The sequence below is a fragment of the Branchiostoma lanceolatum genome, chromosome 18 (assembly GCF_035083965.1).
Source record: "Branchiostoma lanceolatum isolate klBraLanc5 chromosome 18, klBraLanc5.hap2, whole genome shotgun sequence".
Classification (NCBI taxonomy): Eukaryota; Metazoa; Chordata; class Leptocardii; order Amphioxiformes; family Branchiostomatidae; genus Branchiostoma; species Branchiostoma lanceolatum.
Genome location: NC_089739.1, coordinates 12,691,482 through 12,719,085, shown reverse-complemented (window position 1 = coordinate 12,719,085; position 27,604 = coordinate 12,691,482). Strand labels below are relative to the sequence as shown.

The window sequence follows — 27,604 nt, the reverse complement described above, 5'->3', positions numbered from 1 at the left end:
AGGTGCGTATCTCGTTACCTTTTCCAAATTTCTGATTGATGAATAATTTTGTAACTGTTATTACACGTGACTGATGAATCTCTTCCACGATAACATTTGGTAGTTTCTAAAATGGTCATATGCTTGAGATAACGTCATTATAATGGTGTTTAAAGTTCAGCTTAACCTGAAATAGACTGGCCTAAATATGGCTGGCATTGTTGTGAAGGGAGAGAGACCCATTAAATTGCTTTGCAAATACTGTAACATTGTAATAAGATCAATTTCTTATATATACATACACATGTATGCATGTATGAATGATGCTAATGTATACGCGTTCCAATGGTATAGCGTGTAAAATGATAATCAGAAATTGTTCACTCTTGAAGCAAGACGCAAATGGCAGTTTGATAGACTGAATGACTGTTACTCTCCTTTGTATGACGTAGGCTGGAGTTGGACTGCTTCCGGGTCATACTCTGAACCCACGGAAGGACTGTCAATACGTCATCACTGTGTACACCGGCTTCCGGGGGAATGCTGGAACGACTGCTGAGGTATGCGAATAATCTATTCTTCTGTACAGAAACTGCCAAAAAACTCGAGTTAAGTATTTGTGCTACATATACTTCAGGTTTGCTATGTTAGTTTAGCGATTTCTGGGTCTTTTTATGAATATGAATTGGGATTGAATTTGTCTTTTTATATGAGTTGAATGTGTGATAGTTGTGTGCCGATTTGTTAAAAATAGAGAGAACGCTAGCGACCCAAAAAACACCCCTCCCAATGAAATGGTATGGCTACCCTGCGACGTCACAAAATCAAGATGGTGGCCACCTCACATGACAACGGATCCAACAAAGATTTTACTGCGCAAACCTGTAATTAGAGAAAAAAGACACAATTCTGCTGCTGTTTGTAGGTCCAAATTCTGGTACACTGTTGTCCCATGTTTTGGCAAAATTAAATGGTTGTAGTCTCCTACGCAGACTTCTAGGAGCACCAGCGTTTATTTTGTGGGGAAGTGCTGATTCGCGATATTTGAAAAGTGCTAGAAGTCTGCATAGGAGGCTACAAGAAGTTCGCTCCTAGAAGTCTGCAAAGGTTGCAAAATGTACAACTGCATTTTTTGGTTCATGTTTCTGTTTTGTATCTTTTGTTTATCTGAATAAAGTTTGTAAAAAAAAAAGGTGGCTAAATTTTTGCCAATGATTTTTCGTCTTACTTTAGGTAACAATAGTTCTGAATGGGCTTTACAACGAGAGCATCCCCTTCAAACTGCGGGACGAAAAGCGGGTCCTGTTTGAGAAGGGTAGTGTGGACTCATTTCTGGTGTCCACAGAAGAACCGCTAGGGGAACTCAGCCACCTGCGGGTGTGGCACAACAACGGAGGCTACAGCCCTGGATGGTCAGTTACATTTCTTAAATCGTTCGAAATTTCAGACCCTTGTACTTGTAGTGCCTAAAGTGAGACATAGGTTCGCACGTTTTCTTGCTGTTTCAGTAGCATTGTATATTTTTACAGGGAGGGGGGTGTTAGCCCTTCCCCTTTATCGCAGTAGAGGCACCCCCTAGAACACGGGACCCCACTTTTACGTCCCTTCCGAAAGATGGTGCAGCTCCAACCGAGATTTCCTGACCTGGATAGAACCGGTGTTTCCCACTAAGTAACTCATTGGAAGCAGGAGATCTGATCGGAAGTCTGATCGGGATCTCCAATCTTCAGGAGGAGTCGCCGATTCTGGAAGATCGCAATCTTTACCTACGTGTTGAAGCTGCAACGTTTTTCAGTTATTGTTATCGTATGGCAGTGTACACTGATTATCTCCATGAAAAATGGAAATATAGTTTTGGGTGTGTCTGTCTGCATAACTCAAGAGCCTCTTGATGGATTACGATGATATTTGGTATCTGGGCAGGTGTTGTGAAGCCGAAGTTCAAGGTCGATTTTGGACCCCCTGGTATGTGACCTCGGTACTGCAACAGATCTTCCGTTTTTGTATCTTTTGACCTGGACGTGCTATGGTCTTGATTTTGGTGGTTGATAGCTTGTGATGTAACAAAAAAGTAGTGTAGGTTTGGGCCCCCTAGCAGCTTGATCTGGAACTGCAGGGGCGTTATTGTGAAAATCTTCTAAGGAGAATAACGGAACAAAGGAACGACAGATTTCTATGATATTTTTTGCAATGTTTTTTGCAGGTTTTTGAGCCAGATTGTGGTGATGGACAGAGCAAGAAACAACCCAACATATTTCCTGTGTAATAGGTGGGTTCGTAACAGTTTGAAACAATAGGATTTGTACAATGTAATGTTTAGTCTCACTTTGATATGTACACCCGTCCAGTTGTCCTTTCGAAACCATGACTCGACAAATGGCTCCTCGTTCCCTTACATCGCAAAATCTCGTAAAGTAGGCCCACCACTTCCAAATGGGAAGATTTCAGCCTTATTAAATGGTGATTTTGAAATTGATAATTGTGCCTGTTCGGAAATGAAATGATTCGCGCGGCGGACCATAGCGGCCACCATGAAACCCTTAAACACAAGCGATGTATTAGAACAAATGCGAAAAATGAAGCACGTGGTGGGCAATTCGGTAGGATGAAAAGTCAAGGTTTATGTGATGTTGGGGAAATAATGGTGTCGTTTTGTTTCAATGAAGATGGCTTTCCGTGGATAAAGATGACGGAAAAGTCCACCGGGTCATCCCAAGAGCAGTACCAGAAGACTTGAAGAAATTCCGCAACTTGTTCCTAGCCAAGAGCTCAAGGTAGCTAAATAATGTCAATCAAGCAATCAATAAATCAGTCAGTCAATCGACCAACCAAACCATCAAGTAATCATACGTATGCATACATGGTAGCTGTAAATAAATCTCTCCGGGCTTTTCTATTGGCTAGAAATGTACTCAAAGTACTCAAAGATTGCTGAAAAAGCAGCTGGATGACACGTTGTCTAGTTATCATCATCATCGTGACAATATATTTGATTCTGTTCCACCATGTTCTGACTGGGGTCGTGTCATTCAGCCAGTTCCTTCGGTGGCCCAAGACAGTAGGCCCACCGAACTAGATAAACGCTACGACAGAGCTGTAGCCTGTGAGAAAAGGGCCGGTCAACTCCCTCGGGCTGCAACTCCCTCCCTCAGTGCTGAATTAGATCGGCGGGCTTGCTGCCTTGAGCAGCATAAGGAACTAGCTAAACGGCCCGATCTCAGTCCGGTTCCCAATGTTCTCTAAAGTCTCCCAGAACCTCATTTTTAGCTGATAGAAATTTCTATTTCGACCAGGGACATGAACGATGGCCACCTGTGGTTCTCTGTTGCTGGCCGCCCGGCGCGAAGCCCCTTCACCCGAGTCCAGCGCCTGTCCTGCTGCCTGACGCTGCTCTACAGCACCATGCTCACCAACATCATGTTCTTCGGCCGCGGGGACGACTTCGACCCGCCAGAACCAATCCGATTCGCCGGGACGGAGATCAACCCGCCTATAACACTACCACAGGTACAAATGAAAAATAAAAATACGGAACAGTTGTTGTTATGGATTAGTTTGGTAATTTCAGTACCAAGGACGTTGCCTTTGGACGTCACTAGTAAGAAACTTTGCTTCGGCTGCAGCCGAATGTTTCCCGAAATATAGAGCAACGAGGAAACGCCCTGGTTACGGCAAACTCGTGAAAGTTAGTGGTAAGAAACGCTAAGAAATACTGAACAGTTTGTGGTATTCCCGTGAATAGTTTCAGGTTGGTAAGTCACTGATGAATAAAAAGACTCTTTTTTCACAACCAAGAGATTTATTCCACTGACATTTCGGTGACCATCAGATGTAGCCTTCTTCAAGGCAGTTCTGACTGGTTCACATAGCAATGCAGCACAGGTATTGCTGCTTATACATGATGAGATGCATTCCCAAACGTAAAATATTTACATATGTACAATCACAGGAGATGACATCACTATGCAATCCCAAACGTACAGAAGTGTAACACATACACAACTATCGATCAAAAGAGCAATTGAAGAAGGTGACAGATGGTCACCGAAACGTCGCTGGAATAAATCTCGTCGTTGTGTAAAAAGAGTATTTTTATTTAGTGACTTACCAATCTGATGAAAATATTCACGGATACTGAATTACTTGCATAGACCATGACATTTTTTTCTATGTGTTTTTAGATCATGATTGGCGTACAGAGCGCAGCCATCATCTTGCCCGTCAATGTCCTTATTGCCTTCCTTTTCCGCAATTCCGGGCCGCGTGTTGCCAAGAATACCGACAAAAAGACACAGAAGACAGGAGCAAAGGGTGAGAAGGATAGAAAGAGAAGATCGTTCCTGCCCTGGTGGACTGCCTATATAGGTGTGTTCCTGATTTAATTATATTGTTCTGCTGTTTCAAACTGTTTCTGCCGTAGTGCTTGTGTTGAAAGATTGTTGCACCCTAAAGCTGTTTATTTCTTGTACAGTTTTATGTTCATTTATTGGTAATCTAAGAATTGTTCCAATGTAGTCATTCATTACAGGTTTGCGATATCAAAACCTGTTTTGTTTCAAGTACTGAAGGTGATTTAGGTGAACTGGAAAGAGTGGTGCAGTATGTCGATCTAAGACATCGAAGTTTATTTAAAATCAAGTTGGAAGACATTAGATACAATACAGAGTCAGTGTTATGCTCAATTCTTTTCCCAGACTGGTTAAAAGATTCAACTCTTTAAATGTAGGAGGATGGCTAAGAGTAAATATGATAAAGCTTGAACATTTGCTGTTTACATCATTCTCTGCTATGTATGACGTGAGGCTTTATCCACAGAATTATTGTTATAACTACGTTTTCTGCTCAATTGCTTTCCCAGGCTGGCTGCTCGTGTGGTCGGCGAGTTTCGTGGCGGCGTTCTTCACGGTTCTGTACACGCTGAGTTTCGGCCGGGCGAAGGCGGAGGCGTGGCTCGTCACCTTCCTGACGTCATTCATCACCGACCTGTTCCTGATGCAGCCCTTCAAGTTGCTCATAGTGGCCGTCATTTTCGCCTTGATATCAAAGGTACCACATTTTAATGCACTCCATGTTGGTTGTGTATGTTCATCCTCCCAGCATGCCCGATTTGCTCGCTTCATTACTTCCCATATGGGCCCTGCAATTTCCAGCCTGTGAACTCGCTTCTGGCGACGTCACCACCAAAACAGCTTCAGCCAATCAGAGGGTTTGCTTAAGCTCATCTCGAGAAAAAGCTATCCACCAATCAGGTTACGTCTTACATCGCTAATTTGCGTTCAGAGCAAAAATAACGGTTGTTTCTACCAAATAAGGATAGCTTATTAGTTATTCATGAGCAACTGTCAATAACGTCGCCAGAAGCGAGTTCACAGGCTGGAAATTGCAGGGCCGATATGGGAGGTAATGAAGCGAGCATATCGGGCATGCTGGGAGGATGTGTATGTTATGCTGACTGAGTTGCGTTCTGCTGCTGGTTCTTCAGATAGGACGTAAAGCCGGCGTAGGCCCCGTGTTCGAGGAGAGTTGCAACTCGAGCACGCTAAAGAACCCACCACGCGTATCGATTATAGAAGGGGCCCTTCCCGAACGTGTGTTAGTGGATCAGTCCGACTCTATGCAATTTTACTAACTGTAGAAAAAACGGTGTGGAACGCATGGAGATGTTTACTGGTTATACAAAACAAACAAGTAAAGAAATAGATAAACAATCAAACACAAAAAATGGGTCATCACCGGTTATGTGTACATAATGCTGACACATGTGGTTAACACATTTTCCTGCCTGTCTAGGTTGTGTAGGAGGAATGCCCCCAGGGGGTTGCATGATCCACTCTTCTTACTGCTGTCTAACATTCCAAATATTCTTATGGGGTTAGGATTCCTGTAGACAAATGCCTGTGCAATTCCTAGAATTCTTGCAAACTGCACACAATACTATACAATTAAGCTCGCCCCTGAGGCGTCGCCAAAAACGTAGCAACTGAGTACTTACCTTGCTTCTGGCAATTATTCAGATGACGTTAAAGTCATCAGCTGGGATTACAGATTTAAAAACGTATTTCCCAACGAAAGTGAAATAATTGACTATGTTTCAAAACTTACAACAGACACCTGTTGAAGACGACGACCCCCCATCAGAACCGCTACAGTCTGGAGAGGAGTATCTGCAGTCTGGCAAACAGCAGAACGACTTCGGCGGCATGGTATGGATTTCTGTCATCTGAAAGTACATAACGTACAAAAAGATTGCCATTTGCAATAGCCAACGACTAGAATGGCAGCCTTGGCTTAACGTCTTTAATTAACAATCCCGAATCAAAATTGAACTGCAATTACCAAGACCGAAATTGGACTTACACAGGATATAGGAGATTCTTTTTACACAACCAGGTAATCTCACCTGCTGACGTTTCGGTGTCTGTCAGACACCTTCTTCAGAGCTTCTGACTGGAGTACTGCTTCTCACCGCTAAAAGTAGCCGATGTAGGTGGCGCTTTTGCGGCGAGAACGTAATCCCAAATATGGCTGAGTTTGTATCCCCCCTCGTCTCGGTTCATCACTGGTGATGACTTCCTGATCCATACTGCCTCTTTAATCCAACGGTGAGAAGCAGTACTCCAGTCAGAAGCTCTGAAGAAGGTGTCTGACAGACACCGAAACGTCAGCAGGTGAGATTACCTGGTTGTGTAAAAAGAATCTCCTATATCATATATTCTACCAACCTGATGAAATTATTTTTGGACTTACACACATTTTCGACTGATCAGCGCCAGTCTTTGTCAATGAATGTTTGTGTTGGCAATTGCAACTTTGATCCAGAATGACTTCTTCCGACACAGATGAACTTTAAGGTGTTGTACTTAACAGCGATACCAATGAGCGAAGAGTTAACGTGAATCTACTTCTTGTCATCAACGTTGCTTTGTGTCTAGAAACGTTTGGTTATGAACGATGTAAAGGGAGTACGAACTTTGTTGAACTTCATAATCTTCACAAATCCTACAAAATGAGTTATATCGTGTCAATTTGTGGCCCTTTGAACGATTTATTTTGAGCATATATAGTAGTGGTGAACATTTATGAGGACACTCACTGATTTGATGCCCAATGACAGTTTTGATACGATAACTGTACACTTGATACTAAGAACAGAATTCATACATAGTAAAAATAGTAGTTGAATGATTTCCAGATGCAATTAGAGCGTTTTGTGTTTTACCAGTCTACGATGATGTCCAACACGCCAATGCGGTGGAAGACAGCTTCTGGTTGGAAGCGTTACCTATGGAGAGAGACACCGGCTGTCATTGGGGCGCATGCTATACAGGTGTGTTTCTGGCGCTGTATAGGTTATACACACCATTGCTAACCAATTGTGGCGTCATAACATTAATATAATAATAACTTACATGGGATATACATGGGAATCGACATAGTTATCTAGTCTACAATAATAAAGTGTGGCGTTGTGTTGGCGTAACGGTGAGGGTGTTTGGCCCAAAACCCAGAGGTCCTGGGTTCAAATCCCCTGACATACCACCGATGTTTTGCCCTTGAGAAAGCACCTAAAACGAATTTCATCACTCCATTCAGGCGTAAATATGGGTACCTTGCTTCGGTTGGGGAGGTAAGAGGCGGTGGAAGGAGAGGGTTGGGCTCTGCATGACCGAGACACAGTTAACAATCCACTGCCTTACGGCATTCTTAAAGATGGCTACAGGGCCTCTACCTTTTTTGTATACCATATCTATCAAAGAAAGGCTACAGGACCTCTACCTTTTTTGTATACCATATCTACCAAAGAAAGGCTACAGGACCTCTACCTTTTTTGTATACTATATCTATCAAAGAAAGGCTACAGGACCTCTACCTTTTTTGTATACCATATCTACCAAAGAAAGGCTACATGACCTCTACCTTTTTTGTATACCATATTTATCAAAGAAAGGCTACAGGACCTCTACCTTTTTTGTATACCATATCTACCAAAGAAAGGCTACAGGAACTCTACCTTTTTTGTATACCATATTTATCAAAGAAAGGCTACAGGACCTCTACCTTTTTTATATACCATAATTATCAAAGAAAGGCTACAGGACCTCTACCTTTTTTGTATACAATATCTATCAAAGAATGGCTACAGGACCTCTACCGTCTTTGTATACCATATTTATTTAAAAAAAGGCTACAGGACCTCTACCTTTTTTGTATACCACATTTCACAAGTTTCACTGCCAGGATAAAGCTATGACAACATGAAAAGAGAAAGGAAGAAGGTAAGGTACCATAAAATTACAGAACTTGCTCATCTATCCAAAGGCAATGGCTGGATTTCACAGATCTCTCAATTAATTGGCGTAAGATGTCACTGTATGATTGATAATTAAACATGCACATCTTCGAGCCTCTAAATACAGTTGATTCGGTTTCCCCAATTAAGGGTTCCGAAACTAGCCGTTTCGATGCACCACCGGACGAGTCCACTCTGGCTGAACAGCGACAGAAGAGCGCAGAGAAGCGCAAGAGGCGTTCGGCTGTCCTGGAGGTGCTGATGTTCGGTCTCTTTATCGCCGTGATCATGGTGGCCTCCTACGGGGAGAGGAGCCCCATGGCTTTCTACATGACGCAAAGTGTGGAGAGGCAGATACTGGAGAGTGGCGATGTCGGATTCTTTGATGTAAGGCTTTGTATGCACTCACTCACTCAACCACTGACTCACTCACTCACTCAACCGCTCACTCTCATTCCTCAATTTTCTTACTCTCTCGCTCACTCAACTTTATCACTCAGTCCATTCATTCATTCGCTCACTCACTCATTCGCTCACACTCTTATTCAGTCACTCACTCAACCACTAACCCACTCACTCACTTAGCCACTTACTTACTCTTACTCACTCACTCACTCACTCACTCACTCACTCACTTTTTTTTGAGATTATGTTCAATGTATTCGAATATAGTGTTGAAATGAAACACAATCATGTTTATGTAAAAAATGATAATCTAACTGTATTTTCTGTAGATTGAAGACATCCCGTCGTTTTGGACGTGGATAACAACCGGGCTGATGCCCGCCCTCCACGCGGGAAGCTGGTACAACGGCAGAACGACTCCGGACGCCATGTTACTTGGCGACATGGTCACATACCCGCTCGGTCCTGTACAGCTTCGGCAGCTGCGACTAGAGCCAGGTGAGTTCTAGGAAATGTTTTAGGATCGTTTCGGAGACCCCGGTTACAGTCCCAGGGAAAGGACATCTTGGTTGGGCTGCACCGTCTTTCGGAAGGGACGTACGTAAAATGGCAGTCTCATGGTCGAAGAGGTCTGGGTGCCTCGAGCACGTTAAAGAGAAAACTCCCTGTAAAAATATACCTTGCCACTGAAACAGTAAGAAAACTCGTTGCCCTATCTGTCACTAGGCACCAACAGGGTCTGAACGAACGAACGAACAAACGAACAAAATACTGTATTTGCAGAAGTTTACAAACATTCTGCTAGTAATTGCAATCCTTCCACAAATGAGGTAAATCTAAATAAATAAAGAAAATGAAATGAATTAAAATACATAAATAAATCAGAATTTTTTGTCCCTTTTTATAATGTGATTTTTTTCAAGAAGCATAGTGAATCAATACAAATTTTCAATTATATATCTTGTATACTAAACCAATTCTCAGAGCTAAAATATTAATAGATTTACAGTACAAATACAGTGGGTCCAGTACAACCCTTAAACCTAATTTTTTGTTCCCTAGTCAATAGAGGTCACCAAATTAAGTTTCGTCGTGGCATCGTGTGGCGTAATGGATAGAACATTCGACTGTCAAACAAGGGGACCCGAGTTCGAATCAGGGCTACTCCCAGACATGTCTGGACATGCGCCCCGACGTTGTGCCCTTGGGAAAGGCACTTGACATGACTTTCCTCACTTCACTCAGGTGTAAATTACCTCATCTAGGGTTAGGGACGTCCCTCGGATAGGACGTTAAATGGGGGTCCCGTGTTTGGGGAAAGCCACACCCCGCGCACGTAATTAAAAGAACCCACCACACTTTTCGAAAAAGAGTAGGGGCATGTCCCAGTCCGAGATGGTCCAAAACCTACAGTCCCATGACCACACATGGGTTCACCCTTAGTAATAGCCTCCGGCTAATTGGGCAACCCTGGCATGCACATGCTGAACCAATAAATAAATGAATGAATGAATGAATGAATGAAAAAATAAGTTTCATGCATAAAACGTTTCGTAACTCTTTCTTTTACTCGAATGACATTCTTTTATGATTTGTGTAATTTTGCGTTTTTAGGGCAACATTGCGAACCACTCAAACGAATGGTGAACGTGACGTCACGCTGTAGCGTACCGTACTCCCTCAGTGTGGCGGACACACAGAACTACACCATACGGTGGATTCCGGACAACACGACAGCCAACGCGACCGTCAGCACAGTCTGCGATTCTTCTAGCTCTCGCGAATTGAATAACTGTGCAAACGACAAGAGCCCGTGGAAGTACACCTATGGGTCACTCACTGATGGTAAGATCTTGTACATTGCATCGTGTTGAATTTGTTGATAACCTATTATTATAACCTACAATATGATAACGTTGATATGCTTTCTCTAAACGTGAAAAGGCAAAATTGAGCAGCTTGACTGTAAGATAGATATATAATTGATGATGCATGACCTTGTGATTAGGTAACTTTCCCGGAATTTAGCAAGAGGTCCTGGGTTCTGATCCCTAGCAGGCCCCGACGTTGTGTCCTTGAGAAAGGTACTTTAAACCACCAATTTCGGACGTCATCCGTATGGGAAGAAAAAGGGCGGATAGCGTGCTTGAGGAGAGCCGCGTTAACCCACCACGCTTATCGATAAGTGTAGGGGTCAATCCAGGTATGCGTGGACCAAACCTACTGTTCTGTCCTTAAGCCGCCGTCACAAATCAACAATTTAACTCGGCCGACTTGTCGGCGAGCTCCAAATGACGATTTTCGGGCGAAGTACGACCGACGTCCTGTCGATTCTACGGGCTTCGGGCGATTTTTAGAAATAAAAATTGATTCAAATATTGGCCTTTTACCAGGTTAGTCGATACTGATTTCGTCCATGTTCAATGGATGGTACCATCTCATAGGGGATTTTTAGTTTTTAGTGTTCGACGGACGTCGCCCGAGATTTTCAGTGAAAAATACGGTCGACGCTCGGGCGAATTTGAAATTCGGCGAGCTTCCGGCGATCTACAAAATCGGCCGATGCTCGCATGAATTGTGACGCCGGCTTTAGGGCCCTGTCACACTTGTGCGTATATTCAAGCGCGCGTGAGTTGCGCATTAACATTTTTTTTGGTTTAAGTAAAATTTTCGGGAAGTTGTTTGACCCACCGTTGTGCAGCATAGTGATCGAACCTAAGAAATCACTTATTCGGCTGCAAATTTAACCTACACCAAAAACGTGTTAATACGCAACTCATGCTGACTTGTATATACGCATAAGTGTGACAGAGGCTTAACACAGCTTGTACGCAACGTTCAAATCCGGTGTGTTGCAACTTACGCCTGGCATAAGATATAAACAAAAAGGCGCAAATGTTTCAAAGATTGCTGTTGTCTTGGCTGCAGGGTTCCCTTACTTCGGAAAGCAGGGCTCCTATCTCGGAGGCGGGTACATCGCTTGGCTCGGAGCAACCGAAGAGTCGATGTCCTTTCTACAACGGCACCGTTGGTTGGACGAAAAGACCCGCGCAGTTTTCATCGAGCTCATTCTGTACAACCCGCACGTGAACTTGTTCTCGGTTGTGTCATTGGTCGTTGAGTTCACCAATCTCGGATCGGTTTACAAGAGTTCGGAGATCGTGACCGTGCGACTCATACAACATGACGTCATCTTACTACTAGTCCTGAGGGGGGTGCTGGCGCTGTTTCTACTCTACTTTGTATTTCGGGAAGGTACGGAATTTCAGTTTTCACTTGAAAACAGAAGAACAACGTCCAGACTTTGCATGTACAAAATGACTGACAAACTTGTGGACGTACCAACTGATAAGTAGCTAATGCCTGCTCAGAAGAGGACTAGAAATAGTCATGCTTTTAAGTACCAGAGTAATCAGCCAAGGATTGATGTGTTCAAAAACTCGGATTTCCCGAGAACCACAGTAGAATGGAACTCGTTGTCATCAGGTACTGTAGGAGCATCCTCACTAAATAGCTTTAAAGAACGGTTGCAGTCAGATATGCAAAGACTAGGTGTAACAGACCGTTCGGTGTAATTAAACCAGCTGCTGCCGCGCCGCGTGCCTGCGAAGCTGGTGTGTTACGCCGAATGGCGGTTATACCGGCTATATAGATACAGATACAGACAGATACAGATACGTAATTTCAGTTTTCACGTTTTTGATATTGCAAGGAAGATCTACAACACCACACAAACGGTTTAGTAGACGGCATCTGTTTACTTTAGATATCTCAGTTAGAAAATTACGTAAAACAAAACAAACTGTTTAAAGCAAAGCCTGGATGTCTATCATAAACGCTTACTGAGTTTGTTCATTGCGTTTTAGGAAAGTCCCTGTTGTCTCGGCCGCTGGAGTATCTTGGCGAGTTCTGGAGCTGGGTAGAACTGCTGATCATCACCCTCGGCTTCTCCACCCTCGGTATCTACTTCTACACACAGGGCATCATAGACGAGGTGGCAGAGCAACGACAGAACGGCAGCTCTGCCTTCCATATGTACAAAAGCGCCGTCAGCTGGTTCCAAGTTTCCACCTACCTGCAAGGTTTTCTCATCTGCTGTGCTACTTTAAAATTCATCCGCCTTCTGCGCTTCAACTCACACGTGTACGCCTTGTCTATGACGATGAAGAAATCCCTCAAACCTCTTACAAACTACATGTTTTCTGTGTGTATTATTTTGCTGGCTTTTATCCTCTTGGCGAATGTGGCATTGGGTTCAAATAGCAGTGATTATAAGAATATAATGTCAAGTTTGCAAAGCCTGCTCTTAATGATGTTGGGTAGTTTTGACTTCGAGGCTCTGTCTGAAGGTCATAGGGTACTCGGTCCGTTCATATTCTTTTTGTACCAGGTTGTCATGCAGTTTATCTTGCTAAGCATTTTCATAACAATTCTTTGTGAAGTATATGAGAACGAAGCCACGCCAACAAGTACGGAAGATCTCAGATTAAACGTTTTCTTAAAGGAAACGGCATCAGAGACTGCTGAGAAGATAAAAGACACTTTGTTCAAAATCAAAAGAAAGGAACCTAAGATGGAAAAACAATTTTCCACGAATATGATTTATAAGATTAATCGTGGTTTAAGTAAGCTAAACAGTGTTTCAGCTATATGAGAAACTGCCCCTATTCTCCCTTATTAGATATGTCATTTAATGAATAAAAAGACTCTTTTTTACACAACCAAGAGATTTATTCCACCGATGTTTCAGTGACCATCTGTCACCTTCTTCAAGGTAATTCTGACTGGTTCATATAACAATGCAGCACAGGTGTTGCTGCGTATACATAGAAATACATGATAATCGTTGCATTTTTTTTGATCGATAGTAGTGTATGTGTTACACTTCTGTACGTTTGGGACCGCATAGTGATGTCATCCCCTACATGTGATTGCACATATGTAAATACTTTGTGTTTGGGAATGCATCTCATTAATATGTATAAGCAGCAACAACTGTGCTGCAGTATAATGTGAACCAGTCAGAATTGCCTTGATGTAGGTGACAGATGGTCACCGAAACTTCGGTGGAATAAATCTCTTGGTTGTGTAAAAAAAAGAGTCTTTTTATTCAGTGATTTACCAACCTGATGAAGCAATTCATGGATATGTCATTCAATATTTCATCCAGTTTTCATTTAGGTTTAAGTAAACCTTGAGGTACGATTGAAGGGTGGCTGAGGGTTTGTGGGATGTTATTGAAAAAAATTTTAAAAAGTCAAAAATTCGCCAAAAATCGTCATTTCAAAATATACACGCATCATTCTCGATTACTATCATGTACATTCCCGCAAAGTTATATTGATAAACATCGAAGTACAAGCCAAGGAGAGCCTTATTTCTAAATATGGGCCTGGCCTTGTAAATCTTGATGACGTAATCATGAGGTCATACTAATTTGCATAAATCATCATCATAGCTTGTTCATCTCTATTTGCATAAATTTGCATAAATTATCGGCTTGCTATAAGGTACTACCTGAAAAAAAATCAAGGTTGCGGAAGGTCTAAAAAGCTTAAGAAAGGGTTTTTTCAATAACATCCCAAAAATCTTCAGCCACCCTTCAACCGTACCATAACTCGGCTGTCTTTTTAGTCTTGTTTGGTGGTGACCTTAACTTGCCTAACAGTGATATGTAACTATCCATAGACATATTTAACTAGACTTGAACAACTTATTGAGTTTGACAGAGTTGACCATATGGGTATTTGCTTAAATAGTATTGTGTGTTGTTTGTTTGCTTGAAACACGAAGTGTACAGGATACAAATCTCGAAGTAGATAGATATGTGGCTTGAGAAATACCTAGAGATGTATTTATTCATCAGCATCATGTCGGACGGGTTGTATTTATTAAAACAGGGAATATGAGCAAACTAGAGACAAATAATGATAACAATGATGATAATTATATATAATTGAACTGCCTCTTACTCTAGCGACAGTCTAGCCTCACTACACGTATAGCCATTTCGTACAAGTCAATTCACGGAATCCATATATACACCTACATGTGCACTGTTTATACAACTTTAATAGACATATAAGATAGCATGTAGATTTCCTTTGATATCTGCCTTTATTGACAAACTATGATAATTATTTTGTTGTGATGTACTGTAAGTGTAAACTATGTATATTGTATTACGTTTCGTAGGCAATGTTGTAAGATAGTACTCGGCAATATACATTCCGCTGACATGTACATGTATTTTATTGCGACTGGGACTGGGACAGTGTGAAAGTGCTAGATCGGGACTCCGACTGGTTTTCAAGGGGTGTTCGGGAGGCGATCCAAATCCGCAGACAACGCAGTACCCTTAAACAGGGACAGGGGGCGTCACTATCTCAAGCCTGTATATGACTGTTTCTTGTCACGTGATGATTAAAACCAGGTCACGTGACAAGAAAACTCCAAGACGAGATCTGACTGTAGGGCAGTTGTTACAGTGGAACCTTCTCATTGGAGACAAGCATAAGAAGCACTAAAACTAAACCTTGTGAAAGTACTTACCCTAAGTTCAATCTCAAAAATTATTCCGCACCACATAGCCACAAGGGTATACTTGATAACTATGCAAAGAAAATAGGCTGTTATCCAGCTCGAACAACGAGTACAGATCCCGGAAGTAAACAAACCTTACATTTGACCCAGATTTCGGCTGTATTCATCCGCTCAGGGCAGGCCTGACCTAACTACTCACATATGTTCTTACGCCAACTAATATGGTTAACTCGACAAATTCTGACCAATATTGGAAATCTTAGACCCTACCTGTTCTTTCTAAACAAAGAAGTCTACAGATTGGGCCAAAATTTTCAAGAAAAATAAAGGTTTTCAAGGATTTTAAGTTGGCACTACAAACAAATTCCCATTTTGGCCTCCGCCGTGCATGTCCCCTGCAACGTCTACCCTGTAATACCGGGTTGAAGAAGACACAGAGTGTTCGTCTCGAAAGCTCCCCAGAGCAAACTATTTATGTTGTGTGTAATGTGTAAATATCTGTCAAAAGTATGTATTCTATTAATGGCTACTTGTTTCCTTGCACCAGATCACAAAATGATACCTTGAAATACGACCATACCTACAACCCTCACCCTAATGAAAGAACAATAATAATTAAAGGATTTATATCTGTACAGCTGAATAGTGTGCTCAGTAAATGCCGACAGTTTTAAGTCCCTTGTTCCACTTGTCACCTTTGTCATCTTGCACTGTCTGTGTAGTTTTCTATACAGTGTTCCGTGTAGTCATTAGCACTCGGGCAAGAACTTGCAGATAAGCTCAATAAACTTAAAGCACAAAGAACTACGTTCTTATTTCAAGTTAAAGTGCAATTTCAAGAAATTGGTATTGCCCAAATTTTTGACTGATGAACTCCAGTCTTTATCAAGGAATGAGCAATCCACTGCCTCTGTGACGTCACGTAAGGTTGGACAAGTGACTCGGTGAGCATTGGATCATAAGTTGCAGAAAGTCTATGGCGCCCCCCGTCTCTGTTGAGGGATAGTTGTCAGTGCCATATACTGTATAGTCCATGGGCCAGGACCGTTTTTTTGTACCACCGAGAGGGACAAGTGCTACCACGGATTTTTTAAATCTACAATAATCAAAGTTTATTTTGATGTATGATTAGTAAGCAAGTATGTATGAGTAGCTTTCTGAGTGTAATCACGTGACCAAATGACGTCATTAGAATAAATTCCCGTGGGAAATTCTATTTTGTCCAGAAGGTGTCTAGCTTTATTTGTAACACAAACAAAACGGCAGATTAGATCGCATCGCGCGCTTGATTAGCAAGTCAGACAAGATTCGTGCAGTCTTGAAATAGCATCATGCTTCACCTCATTTGACGATGACAGAGGAAGCAGGCTAACACACTCACACCACCAAGACCAGCAACCACTTTTAGCCCCCCCAAAAAGCGCCAGACGGTTCACGTGTTGCAAGAGTTTAACACGTGTTCTTGGGAGAGAAACAGCATCCAAATCTGTTGATTATTCAACGAACTTGATTTGCAGTTCTGGCCACGCACCGAGAGAATAACGCCGCTGGCCAAAACGTAAGAAAGACCAAATCGACAAATCGAGACAGCTTCCTCAACTCATTTCTAACCGCTCCGAGGCATGATTTCAACCGCTCCGAGGCATGATTCCAACCGCTCCGAGGCATTTCCTTCCGCTCCGAGGGATTTCCTTACGCACCGCGACAGAATTTTCTTACGAACCGCGACAGAATTTCCTTACGCACCGCGACAGAATTTCTTTACGCACCGCGACAGAATTTCTTTACGCACCGCGACAGAATTTCCTCACGCACCGCGACAGAATTTGCTTACGCGGCAGCAGGATTCTAACTGGCTCCACGGCGCACCCCCCAAGCTCATACAGTGGACGATCCCAGGTGGGTCAAGGCCTCAAGAGTCACTATACCATCGTGTTGTGAATGTGAACGGCGAAAATTTAAACTTTCAAGGATAATGTCCTTAAAACGAGACAGACTAATTTGGCGTTACGGAGGCTGTGTCAAGGCTACGAAAGTGTTGAACATGTGCCGAGAACATAGAAAAGAAGCCCAAAAACACCTGAACGTCATTCGGGCCTTACATCGCAGTAAGATAGAGTGGGGAGCATCAGACGTCCTCGTAGCAACACAGGTAACCATCCGCACATACCCAGGATTAGTGGTGTGTACCTAAACCCGAGTTTAGGTTTAGGTTCGGACTCAAGTCCAGAGGTTAAGGTTCAGGTTCGGACTTGAAAGTCGGAATTGCATATGGGCATATATTTTACATGCCATTTGAAAACTATAATATGCAGAAGTATATACAGTCAGTAATTAATGCAGAAGTTTAGTTATAAACACAAAACAGCAATGTTTTCATATTTTTCCAGTGCAAATTTCACGATCTAAGGAAGCTTTAAGATGGTTTAAATCAAAAAGGAGTGTAAAAGCGAGAGATTTTTTTTCAAGTCCGGACTTGATTCCAGATGTTTTGTTTTTTTTGGACTTGAACCTAAAGGTTAGGAACAGGTCCGGAACAGGTCCGGGGTCTAGGTACGCACCACTACCCAGGATGTAGCCTCCGTTGCAGACTCCATCTGGCTGTTTTCTTTTTTGAGTTCCGTTTTTTCATTACATATCTTTTTTTAGTTGCTAAATACAATAAGAAAAGATATGTAATAAGAAAACAGCCAGAGGGAACGTAATGTGCACACAGTATCTGATGTACTACCTTTGCATTTGCTTCGTGAACCTTGTTTTGTAATGTTCACGCGCAGTCCTTTGATAGTTTAAACGGTTGTTGACATAGGATTCTGACGGAATCTCGGGAACTATCAGAAAACTGCGCGTGTGAGTAGTAGAAGTTGGAAAAAATCTGTCCGTTGGGAGCTGAAACAGAGACTAATTTGTTCAATTTGTTTGCATCAGAAAAATGGGCGTTGTATGCGATTTCTCTTTGGACACAATTTTGCACAACTATGCATGTATGTGACCTATGTACTGGGTCGTAAGCTTATATACGCAAACCATATACGGATACGGTACTGGTCGAGGTAACGTTACAATTACATTATTGACTAGGGTTCGAGCGGGGGCTATTTTGTTGTGTGTGATTCTATGTTTTCCTAGTAGTGGTCGCGATTTCTTTAAAAAAATCTCTGCTTGGAGAATGCAGATACGGTCCTAGTATACTATAGATAAATAACATAAACCCTCACTGCAGGTCGTTGCTGGCACGGCAGTTTATTTCTGCCGTACAATACCACGACGATGAGAAGGTGGCAACCGTTGAGTATTTGTAATAATCTTTTAAGGAGAATAACTGAAGAAAGGAACAATAGGTTTTCATGTTATTTGGTATGCAGGTAGGTTGGACAGAGATGTACAAACTGAAGTGCAAATTATGCAAATTGGGACTGAATTTGCATAAGTAATGAGGAATATTTACACCTCCATTCTAGGCATGTGGTTGGAGGTCACACCTGTCACATCTGTTAGTCTCAAATCTAGGACAAGAATTCCCCAGGTCCCTACAGCTGGTAATGAGGAAAATCTATACCTCCATAATATTATATTCCCCTCCAGTACTGGAGGGAATAAACTGTTTTTGCTTGCCTGTTCTTCTTCTTCTTTCTTCTTCTTCTTCTGCCCAAAACCAAGTAGATGTGGGGTGGTAGCTCTACTAATGCTATTGCAGAAAGTTACATGTACCTTATGTTACATGGTACGGATGTTATATTTGAGATGAAGGTACCTTTGGGAAAGGTGACTACACCTGGACATAGATTATGCTAATGAGGACCTCATTTCTATAATTTATGCAGAAACTTGCATTCTCCTTACCGTAAAAGCTATGAATGTCATATTTGAGATGATAGGTACCTTTGGGAAAGTTGACTACACCTGGACATAGATTATGCTAATGAGGACCTCATTTGCATAGTTTATGCAGAAACTTGTATTTCCCTTACCGTAAAAGCTGCGGATGTCATATTTGAGATGTAGGTACCTTAAGGAAAGGTGAACACACCTGCCCATTTATTATGGTAATGAGGACCTCATTTGCATAATTTATGCAGAACCTTGTATTTTCCTTACCGTAAAAGCTATGGATGTCATATTTGAGATGTAGGTACCTTTAGGATAGCCGAACACACCTTGCCATAAATTATGCTAATGAGGACCTCATTTGCATAATCTATGCAGAAACTTATATTTCCCTTACCGTAAAAGCTGTGGATGTCACATTTCAGATGTAGGTACATTAAGGTACACCTGGCTATAAATTATGCTAATACGGACCTCATTTGCATACATTGTGCAAAAACGTGTATTTCCTTTCCCGCAAAAGCTACGGATTTCATATTTGACATGTAGGTACCTTTAAGAAAGGTCAACACACCTGGCCAAAAATTATGCTAATGAGCTAATTTGCATAATTATATAATGGGAGGGAATATCCTGCATTTTTCAAAAAAGGTTGCCTTTCTAGTTATTCTTTCATTTCATTTTTTTATTTATACAGGGCAATAACACTCAGACTGTGAAGCCTGTTTTTCAGGTACCCCTTTATGCTATACTTGCACAAGCCGTGATAAGACATGTTTGACTCCCATTGCAAAGTCCCAATCTTTATAATTTCCCGCATACAGATCGTGTCCTTGATCACTGGCACTGCATGGATGCTGGTTCGCTTTCAAGTGATATGAGCGTGCCTGACATGTCTTATTGATATCATACATCAGACTTCAATGGTGATTTACACGCTGCTTTCGTGGACGATAGATTGGTCTATAGACTCAGTCCATTCCTTATCTTTTTCTGTGTCACGAATTTCGATATTTTCAGTGGACAGAAAAGATTCCATGATGTCAGGTGTCTGCTGAGTAGTCCTTGTGCGATGTGCTTCTAGTGACGTCAGCATCAGAACGCTGAGCATCTCGACACTTCCGGCAACATAGAACGAGGCGGTGTAATTTCCGGTGACGTCATACAAACGACCTATGGATGAGCAAAATACAAGTTGTCTTTTTATTACGGTGAAAAACTTACGTATTTCTACAATGCGCAGTGCATATGACACGCTATTCAAATAACATTTCAATATTTTAAGACATCGATGCCAATAGCAAACAGCTAGAAGAGAAACCTCTGTTGCAAGCAACAGCAATAATATAACTGCATACATGGACAGAGACTGAATGAACTCTTACTAAACTTGGCATTGGCTTGGATCTATTTAAAACTGAGTTGTTTGATGAGTAGCTACCTCCGCGAACGGAGTTAATATTTTGGTTTTTCTGATGCACAAACAGTATGATATCATCAATCAACAGTGTTTTGAGAAAAGCACTGTAGTTTGGACACAGAATTTGTTGTGAATATGTGTACAATGATCCGCAAGTGTTTATGACACAATCTAGAAAGTTGTCCAGAAATTACAAAGGTCAGACAGTCTCATGGACTACTTTAGTCTTTTGACAATTCATGAGAAGAAAATTTAATGATCAAATTGTACCAGTTCTTGCAATATCAAAGGCAACATGACAAGTCTATATGCTTCTTGCCCGCAGTCAGCCGTCTGTGGACTTGTTTTGCTGGATGTGTATTAAAATTTGAGGAATGCTGGGATGGTGTCATTTTAGGCCCGGGCATTCCTGTTGAAAAATTGCGGAAGAGGATAACTCAATAAACTGCTAAAGGACCACTGGATTGTCATGAGTTTGGCGCGTCGAATGGTCAGTGGTTATCTAGTGTACACGAGATCGGGAGGTCACCGGTTCGATTCCTTGCACTAGTCCTGGCCAAACGTTGTGTCCTTGATAAAGGCACTTTACACAGCTTTTTAATAATGGTTTTTATTGGTCAGAAATTACCTGCAATGGCAGCCTTTCTATAGCTAGCGCTGAATTGATGCAGGGTTTACATGTTTCACATAATACACAACATATACCTAATCTATCCACATTTTGTGGATTTGTCGCAAGGGTCTGGGCGGCTGCCATTCGGCGCCACCAGGTGACCTCAATACGACCTTCCCCAACCGAAGTCAGGTACCCATTTACACCTGGGTGGAGTGAGGAAAGTCGTGTTAAGTGCCTCTCCCAAGGGCACAAGATCGGTGACACGACAGGATTCGAACTCGGGACCTCTTGGTTCTGAGCCGAACACTCTGCCGTTGCGCCACACGACCCCGCTTTCCTCACTCCACCCAGGAGTAAAATGGGCTACTCCTTTCCAATTCCCTAGACACAGTGTATAACAACCCTCTGCCCCTACGGCCTCAAAAAGGCTGAAAAACTACCTACCTACCTTCTTTTTAGAGCTTGGTCTTACCTGCAATAGGCGGGCCGAACAACATGGCAAACCCCTGTATCCCGTAGGCTATCCCCACCGCACTGGCCAGCCGGCTAACTCCACAGAACTCCGCCAGAAACACTGCCGTTTGACTGGCACAGGATCCACCAAACAGGCCGATAGCAAGGCAACATACCAGCATGGCAGGGTACGTTTTGGCAAACGGTAAGAAGAGCAGACACAGACCGAGTCCGAGGTTGCAGACGACGTACCCACGGAGACGATAGAACAGCCCCAAGTCCGAGAGCCAGCCGTACGCAATCCTGGACACCAGATCACCAATACCGACGACTGAGACAAGGAAAGCAGCTTCTTGCGCTGCAGTTCCAACACTTCTCGCATGGGCAACGAGGTGAACAAAGGGGATAAAATTACCAAAGATTACGAGCATACTGGCAAAAATAAAAACAACAAAATACGGTTTCTGAAAAAGGGAAAGGTCCAGGAGTTTACATAGGGAAAGACATGTCCAATGACGTCTTGAGTGAGCCTTCGTGTCATTTGATTTAGTTCTTTTCTTGTCGTCAATGTCTTCGTCCAGATATATCGGTCTTAACAGGGCACCAAACATGCAGCCTTGTAAGGCTACCCCTGCTACGATAAAAAGGGAACCCCGCCACCCATAGTGGTCTATAAGTAGCTGAAATACGGGTGGAAAAGCGAATGTTCCGACTCCGGAGCCTGATAAACCTAGTCCGTTAGCAAGCGCTCTTCTTTTCTTGAAGTATCTCCCCACCATGGTAATGCAAGGTGTATACATGAAGGAGAACCCAAGACCTAAAAGAAAAAAAAAAGCAGAAGGCTGTTTGTTATTTTCGAAAATGCTAGATCTACTGTCCCTGCACTAACACTTACTACCGTAAGAATTGCAAAGAACTACATTTTGTACACTGTATAAGATGGCTTAGATTAATTTCATATGTGATTTTTTTTTTCGTACAAGGAAGGAAGAAAGCAAAACTTCTCTCAATCGGGACGGATTGTGATAACGACTTCTGACAACATTTGACCCATTGCTGACGCCACAGGTACCTAAAGTCACGTGTCAATAGCGACTGGGACAGTCTCTTCGCAATGCATTTCACCAACTCCGAGTAAATTCTATGCTAAGAAAATAAAAATTAATCAATCTTTTCGTCGTAAGATTTCATATGGCAAACGATTTTCAGCGGCCGACAAGCCGGATGTGCATGTGCGTCAAACTTTCCATTCACAAAACAGTTGGCTTTGCGTGACACATCCACGACTCTCTCAGCCAAGATTGTTCTCAATTTGCTGTCGTGAACCTGTCGCACAACGCACGTGCAGGTGTCTTACCTGTGATGAGCCCAGCCGTCAGGTACATGACCGGTAAACTGGTGACGAACATGCTGGAGAGGAGACCGACTGTGGCCATCAGACTCCCCGCCATCACCACCGCCCTGCAGCCGAACACGTTACACAGGGCCCCGGTAGGAAGCGCTGCAAAACAAGACAAAGAAACATTTGACACGGTTACATTAATTCCCATGCAAAATATGAGCTTTTTGGAAAATTTAGATTTCGTGAAAAAAAAAATATCGATATCTGGTACAGCACTACATGTCCACCATGCCGAGCGTTTTTGCCCACTTTCCATATCAACGAAACGGGCACGTACTAGCCGCCATGCCGGGGTCCTTGATTTACATTCCAAGCTTACACGGAGTTTTCTAAGTCCATAATGTATTCTTCTAGACCAGGAATGCTCTTCTGTGAGCTCTACACAGTCCATAGTGCTTATTTGAGACGGTCAGAAGATCTCTAGATGTCCCGAAACAATTGACAATTTACGGAAATGCAAATAACTCCGTCTACCTCCTTGTTGGTGTCTCTATGACGTCATACAAAACCACTTAGTGATTGAAGATGCACACCAAGCGATTGTGTGAGAAACATCCTACACAATTATATGTTCAGTGTACATGCTTTCTGTCTTAGCAATATTATTTTGTGAATATACATGATTTCTGTTAGAATCAATACGCGCTTTGATGGATCAGGCACCATCTTGGATCTACAAGCTCCCCCGTGGTGACGCCGATCTAGACTAATTTGTGACGTCACATGTAAACCCTATAAATTCTATTAATAAAAAAACATATGTAACTTCTCACATCCAAACATAGTGAGTGCTCCTTGGATAGAGCTGATCCATGCTGTACTCTCAGCGTCTTCACCGAACGCATGGAGAATGTAGGTGAAGAAGACTCCGAAAGACTTGAGGGTGCCCCAGATAGCTGTGTGGGATAGAAAGCTGCTCAGAACGACAAACCAGCCCCAACCGCCGTCCGGCGCCTCGTCATGGTGTCTCACAGTCGCCATGATAGGCGTTACCGGGAGGTATTAGGGTGCAGCATCTGAAAAAGCATATACGAAAGAAACAGATTATTCACGAAAGTATCCGAAATCTCAAAAAACTTTTCTAAATTAAGAAATACACAGAAACTCATATTCCTTTTAAAATCTTCCAACCCACTCATCATTGAAAGTGTGGGACTTTTTATTTTCCACTGCTTTCAGAGAAGAAATCAAACCCCGCATTAGTATCGTAGATATAGAAACTTACTGTAGAATAGCAATATAGAATGATTTTGTATTCATGTATACTTTTGTTTTGCCTTACATTTGTATTTCGACATTGTTGTCAACATACAATTAGCCTACGGGCATGAATTTGCAATAAACTATTTTTATTATGTATACGGACAGGTTTACGTGTTACTAGCTATTACTCTTTTCTGCAGAAAATTCAGTCAAACCGGGAACATGATAACGCCAGTTTGACGTCAAAATCCAACATGGCTGCGGCCATGTACGCCGTCGAAAACAGCACAAGCTTTGGTATCGCAAACTTGCCGCTGCTATCGCGAAGTAATTATACCTGTCGAGAGACGAACATGTACGAAAAGTATTACATACACAGAGGTTTTATTTGGCTGCTTTGGTGTGTGTGTTTCGCATTCATTGACCTATAAAATGTCCTTGGGCCAACATAGGCGGTCAAAGTTCAACTACTGCTATGGGGAGGGTAACTACTTACTATTAAAGTCGGTTAGCTGGTGTGTTTCTAGAACAGCCATTTTGAGGCCGGTGACCTTCAAGTTCACAAACTTAAGCCGTAATGCCTGACTTAGGCGTCACGTTTCTTTGCTGGTATCGATGGCATTGGGGTGTGATTTGTGACAGTGTGTGACCGATCTAGAAATAATTCAAAACGGCCTGCAGCTTCGAATCCTGCATATCGTTTAGCGTGTATCAAACTCAGTAATAACGTCAGAGGACTAGAATTCTACTTTCTATGATCCTGATTTCTTCAATCAAAGAAATATCATATTTCAAAACATGTCGCTCCCTGATGATGTTGACCCTGATCCGCGATTGTTTTCAAGGTATCGCGTTACGAGGTTACGATAGGGCCTTGCGTAGGACCGGTTACAACAACTGTGAATTCGGACCAGTTTGGACATTTTCTCAGGCATCACAGTCCTGATACGACACTCTAAAGCAAGACAGGCGGAAATTGTACCTATTCACCTTCCAAATCTCCGCCCTGCTTGCATCTAGCCCGGCTTTGGAGACTGCTCTCTAGCGTTTCTTTGCGTATGACTTCCTAGAGGCCGCCATTTTGACTGGCAACTTGTTTGGGTTCAATCAAAGGTCAAGGTACAATGGCCGCCTCGTCTCGAAACGTTTCGAGTGAAGAGTGCACTTTGCTGTTGCAACTAGAGTTCCACGACCTCATACCTTCGCCAAATGATTTTAACCTTTATGACTGACGTATTAGGAGTGTTTCTTATCAATTATAAATCATACCAGTTGATCGTCTTCTCCGCCCAAATAACAGAGGTTGTCCAAAGTATGATGAGCTTAGCAAAGAAGGTTATGCTCACATTTATCATGTATTATGCAAATGAGGTCTTTATTAGCATAATTTGATTCAACGATGTTGACATTCACATAACTTCCAAATGCCAAAATTATGATATTGCGTCATTTACCAGTATTGTATGATAGTTGTGTCTCCTTGATTATGCAAATTAGGTCTTCATTCGCATTTTCTATCTATCAACATTCGTCTCTTTCTCAGTTACAAATGTCACATATTTTGATAGTCATATCATGGATTACAGCGCGTTTTTAGAATTTCCTCATTAATTATGCAAATTAGAATCTGATTTGCATAATTGTCGTCTAATCTTAAAAAAAGTATCACATAAGCTATATACATACCAAAAATCATGACCATCCATCAAGCCCATCTTGAGTTATAGTATTTTCTCATTAATTATGCAAATGAGGTCTTCATTTGCATAGTTGATATCTATTAATATTTCTCACTTCCTCAGTTATGTACATATTACATATCAGTAAAGGAACAGTAGTGACAGAGAACACAACGCAACTAAACACTGTACCCTTAGCAAACGATAGCTTTCAGGGTTGGAACATTAACAAGTCCACTACTATGAAGCGGGCAGCTCATCAAGCGTCTTGACAGTTTCTGAGGTAGCAGAACACAGTTTCCGGCCTATGGGGATGTCTTTAGTTAAGGGCCGCAAGGTGACTAGCTTCGACACGGTAAAAATTATAGCGCGGTGCGGAATACGAAAAACGAACATGTTTGAGTTTAGGGTACAACCTACAAATAACTAAAAAAAATCCTGTCGGCGTATCGGCTCCTCACGCCCACTTTGAAACAGCGCTCCGCGAGAGGTCACTGAACTGCAGCCGACTGACCCCGTGAGGCGGCTGCACAAGATGGCGCATTTATACACAAAGCGAAAAAAGGCCCACTATCCAAATCCTACAGTCTAAAAGCCGACATATTTCTACACCACACCACACCACACAGCACAGTTTACACATGGATGCCTCTCACATGCAGCTCTCTACCAAGTCTTCAAGAGTTTGGGCCGCACTACTTTCTGTACCCACTGTGTTCTGCTATACCTTTAACTATTTCAGTGCTACTGCAGTTGGTGTTGTTTTGTTGATATGGTGCTTGCTTGGTAGCGCGGGTTGTCTGTGAATTTGTAAAATTTGTACTTTCCAAAGAAAGACTCACCCGGAAGTTGCATTTTTGATGGACCTAACGGTATGTGTTTTTTTTCTTCATGATATGGCTAGCATGCATGTGGCACCAAAATGTTGAAATCTTAGATCGACTGATTTTCGTACTTCCTTTACCATTTATCAACATTGTGGTCTATATATCGTTTAAACACTTGAGTTTGGTCGAACATTTTTTCCGTTGTTCATTTATTTATCATAAGCATTCGGTTGTGATGAATCATAGGAAATATTTTCTATAACCCGATTAATGCGTTTATGCTAATCTCCAAGCAGATCTACACGGGGCGCGAAAAGCGTGTATGCTATAGCTAGCCAGAGAAGGTCCAGTCAGCCAGAGAGGGTCCAGCCAGCCCCGTGCGCACGCCAAAGAACTGCGCATGCTTGCGCAAAATAACCTGGGTACGAGATGGAGCTGTAGCTGTTTATGGAGAATGCCAAACTCGCTCCCGTAGCAAACTCCCTCCCGTGGCAAACTCCCTTCCGTGACATAACTCCCCTTTGTGAATGGGTAATCTTAACAGCGCCAACAATAAGGTACTTTGTAAATCTCCGTTTCTTAGAACGTATAACAATTGTACAGCATTTCACCCCCCAAAATAGTCAACTTGCGCCTTGTTTTAGACCGTGTTAGTTAGAAGAAATAACGGTTAATAACTAACAATGTAGAAGATTGCACACGTGCGGTCAGTCAGACTCTTCTCGGTCCCAGGATCCGCAGTACCACCAAATAGCGCCACCATGCGATCTGTTTATGTATTGCACGTATTACACAAAGGCTTCCAACGCTTTTTGGGTGGGGTAAACCGAGGATCTTTTTTTTTCGAAGCTGCGGAGGAGCGTGGGTGTACGACTTGCCAGAATACTCCATTGTAAGTTGGCGTAGCGTTCTCACTTGTTCATTTATAGTTTGTTTGTTGCTGCTGCCTAAAAGTCGCC

The 27,604-nt window shown here is 42.4% G+C and overlaps 2 protein-coding genes across 2 annotated transcripts; one reads left to right on the top strand and one right to left on the bottom strand.

Annotated features, from left to right (window-relative positions):
- Positions 1–808: 808 nt before the first annotated feature.
- LOC136424002 (polycystin-1-like protein 2) lies at positions 809–13,201 on the top strand. The gene is made up of 15 exons (XM_066412401.1): positions 809–853; positions 1,213–1,391; positions 2,183–2,248; positions 2,646–2,753; positions 3,273–3,486; positions 4,161–4,344; positions 4,838–5,025; positions 6,087–6,182; positions 7,202–7,306; positions 8,420–8,656; positions 9,004–9,172; positions 10,289–10,519; positions 11,603–11,929; positions 12,541–12,756; positions 13,179–13,201. Exons 1-15 carry the CDS (start codon positions 809–811, stop codon positions 13,199–13,201), a joined length of 2,388 nt encoding a protein of 795 aa, XP_066268498.1.
- A 6,628-nt stretch (positions 13,202–19,829) lies between these two features.
- LOC136423836 (monocarboxylate transporter 13-like) lies at positions 19,830–25,260 on the bottom strand. Its single transcript, XM_066412186.1, has 5 exons — positions 25,130–25,260; positions 23,710–23,952; positions 22,892–23,035; positions 21,554–22,351; positions 19,830–20,218 (listed from the first exon to the last, which is right to left on the bottom strand). The coding sequence occupies exons 2-5, from the start codon at positions 23,915–23,917 to the stop codon at positions 19,977–19,979; spliced, it is 1,392 nt and encodes a 463-aa protein (XP_066268283.1). The 5' UTR covers positions 23,918–23,952; positions 25,130–25,260; the 3' UTR covers positions 19,830–19,976.
- Between the last annotated feature and the right edge of the window lie 2,344 nt (positions 25,261–27,604).

Bases quoted from the DNA above. Each gene is read 5' to 3' on its own strand.
- LOC136424002 (XM_066412401.1), top strand. From the start codon at position 809: ATGGTGGCCACCTCACATGACAACGGATCCAACAAAGATTTTACT. The intron at 1,392-2,182 runs GTCAGTTACATT...TGTTTTTTGCAG, and splicing joins GGAGGCTACAGCCCTGGATG to GTTTTTGAGCCAGATTGTGG. The intron at 4,345-4,837 runs GTGTGTTCCTGA...TTGCTTTCCCAG, and splicing joins CTGGTGGACTGCCTATATAG to GCTGGCTGCTCGTGTGGTCG.
- LOC136423836 (XM_066412186.1), bottom strand. From the start codon at position 23,917: ATGGCGACTGTGAGACACCATGACGAGGCGCCGGACGGCGGTTGGGGC. The intron at 23,036-23,709 runs GTGAGAAGTTAC...CTTGTTTTGCAG, and splicing joins AGCACTCACTATGTTTGGAT to CGCTTCCTACCGGGGCCCTG. The intron at 20,219-21,553 runs GTAAGACCAAGC...GCTCATCCATAG, and splicing joins GTTCGGCCCGCCTATTGCAG to GTCGTTTGTATGACGTCACC.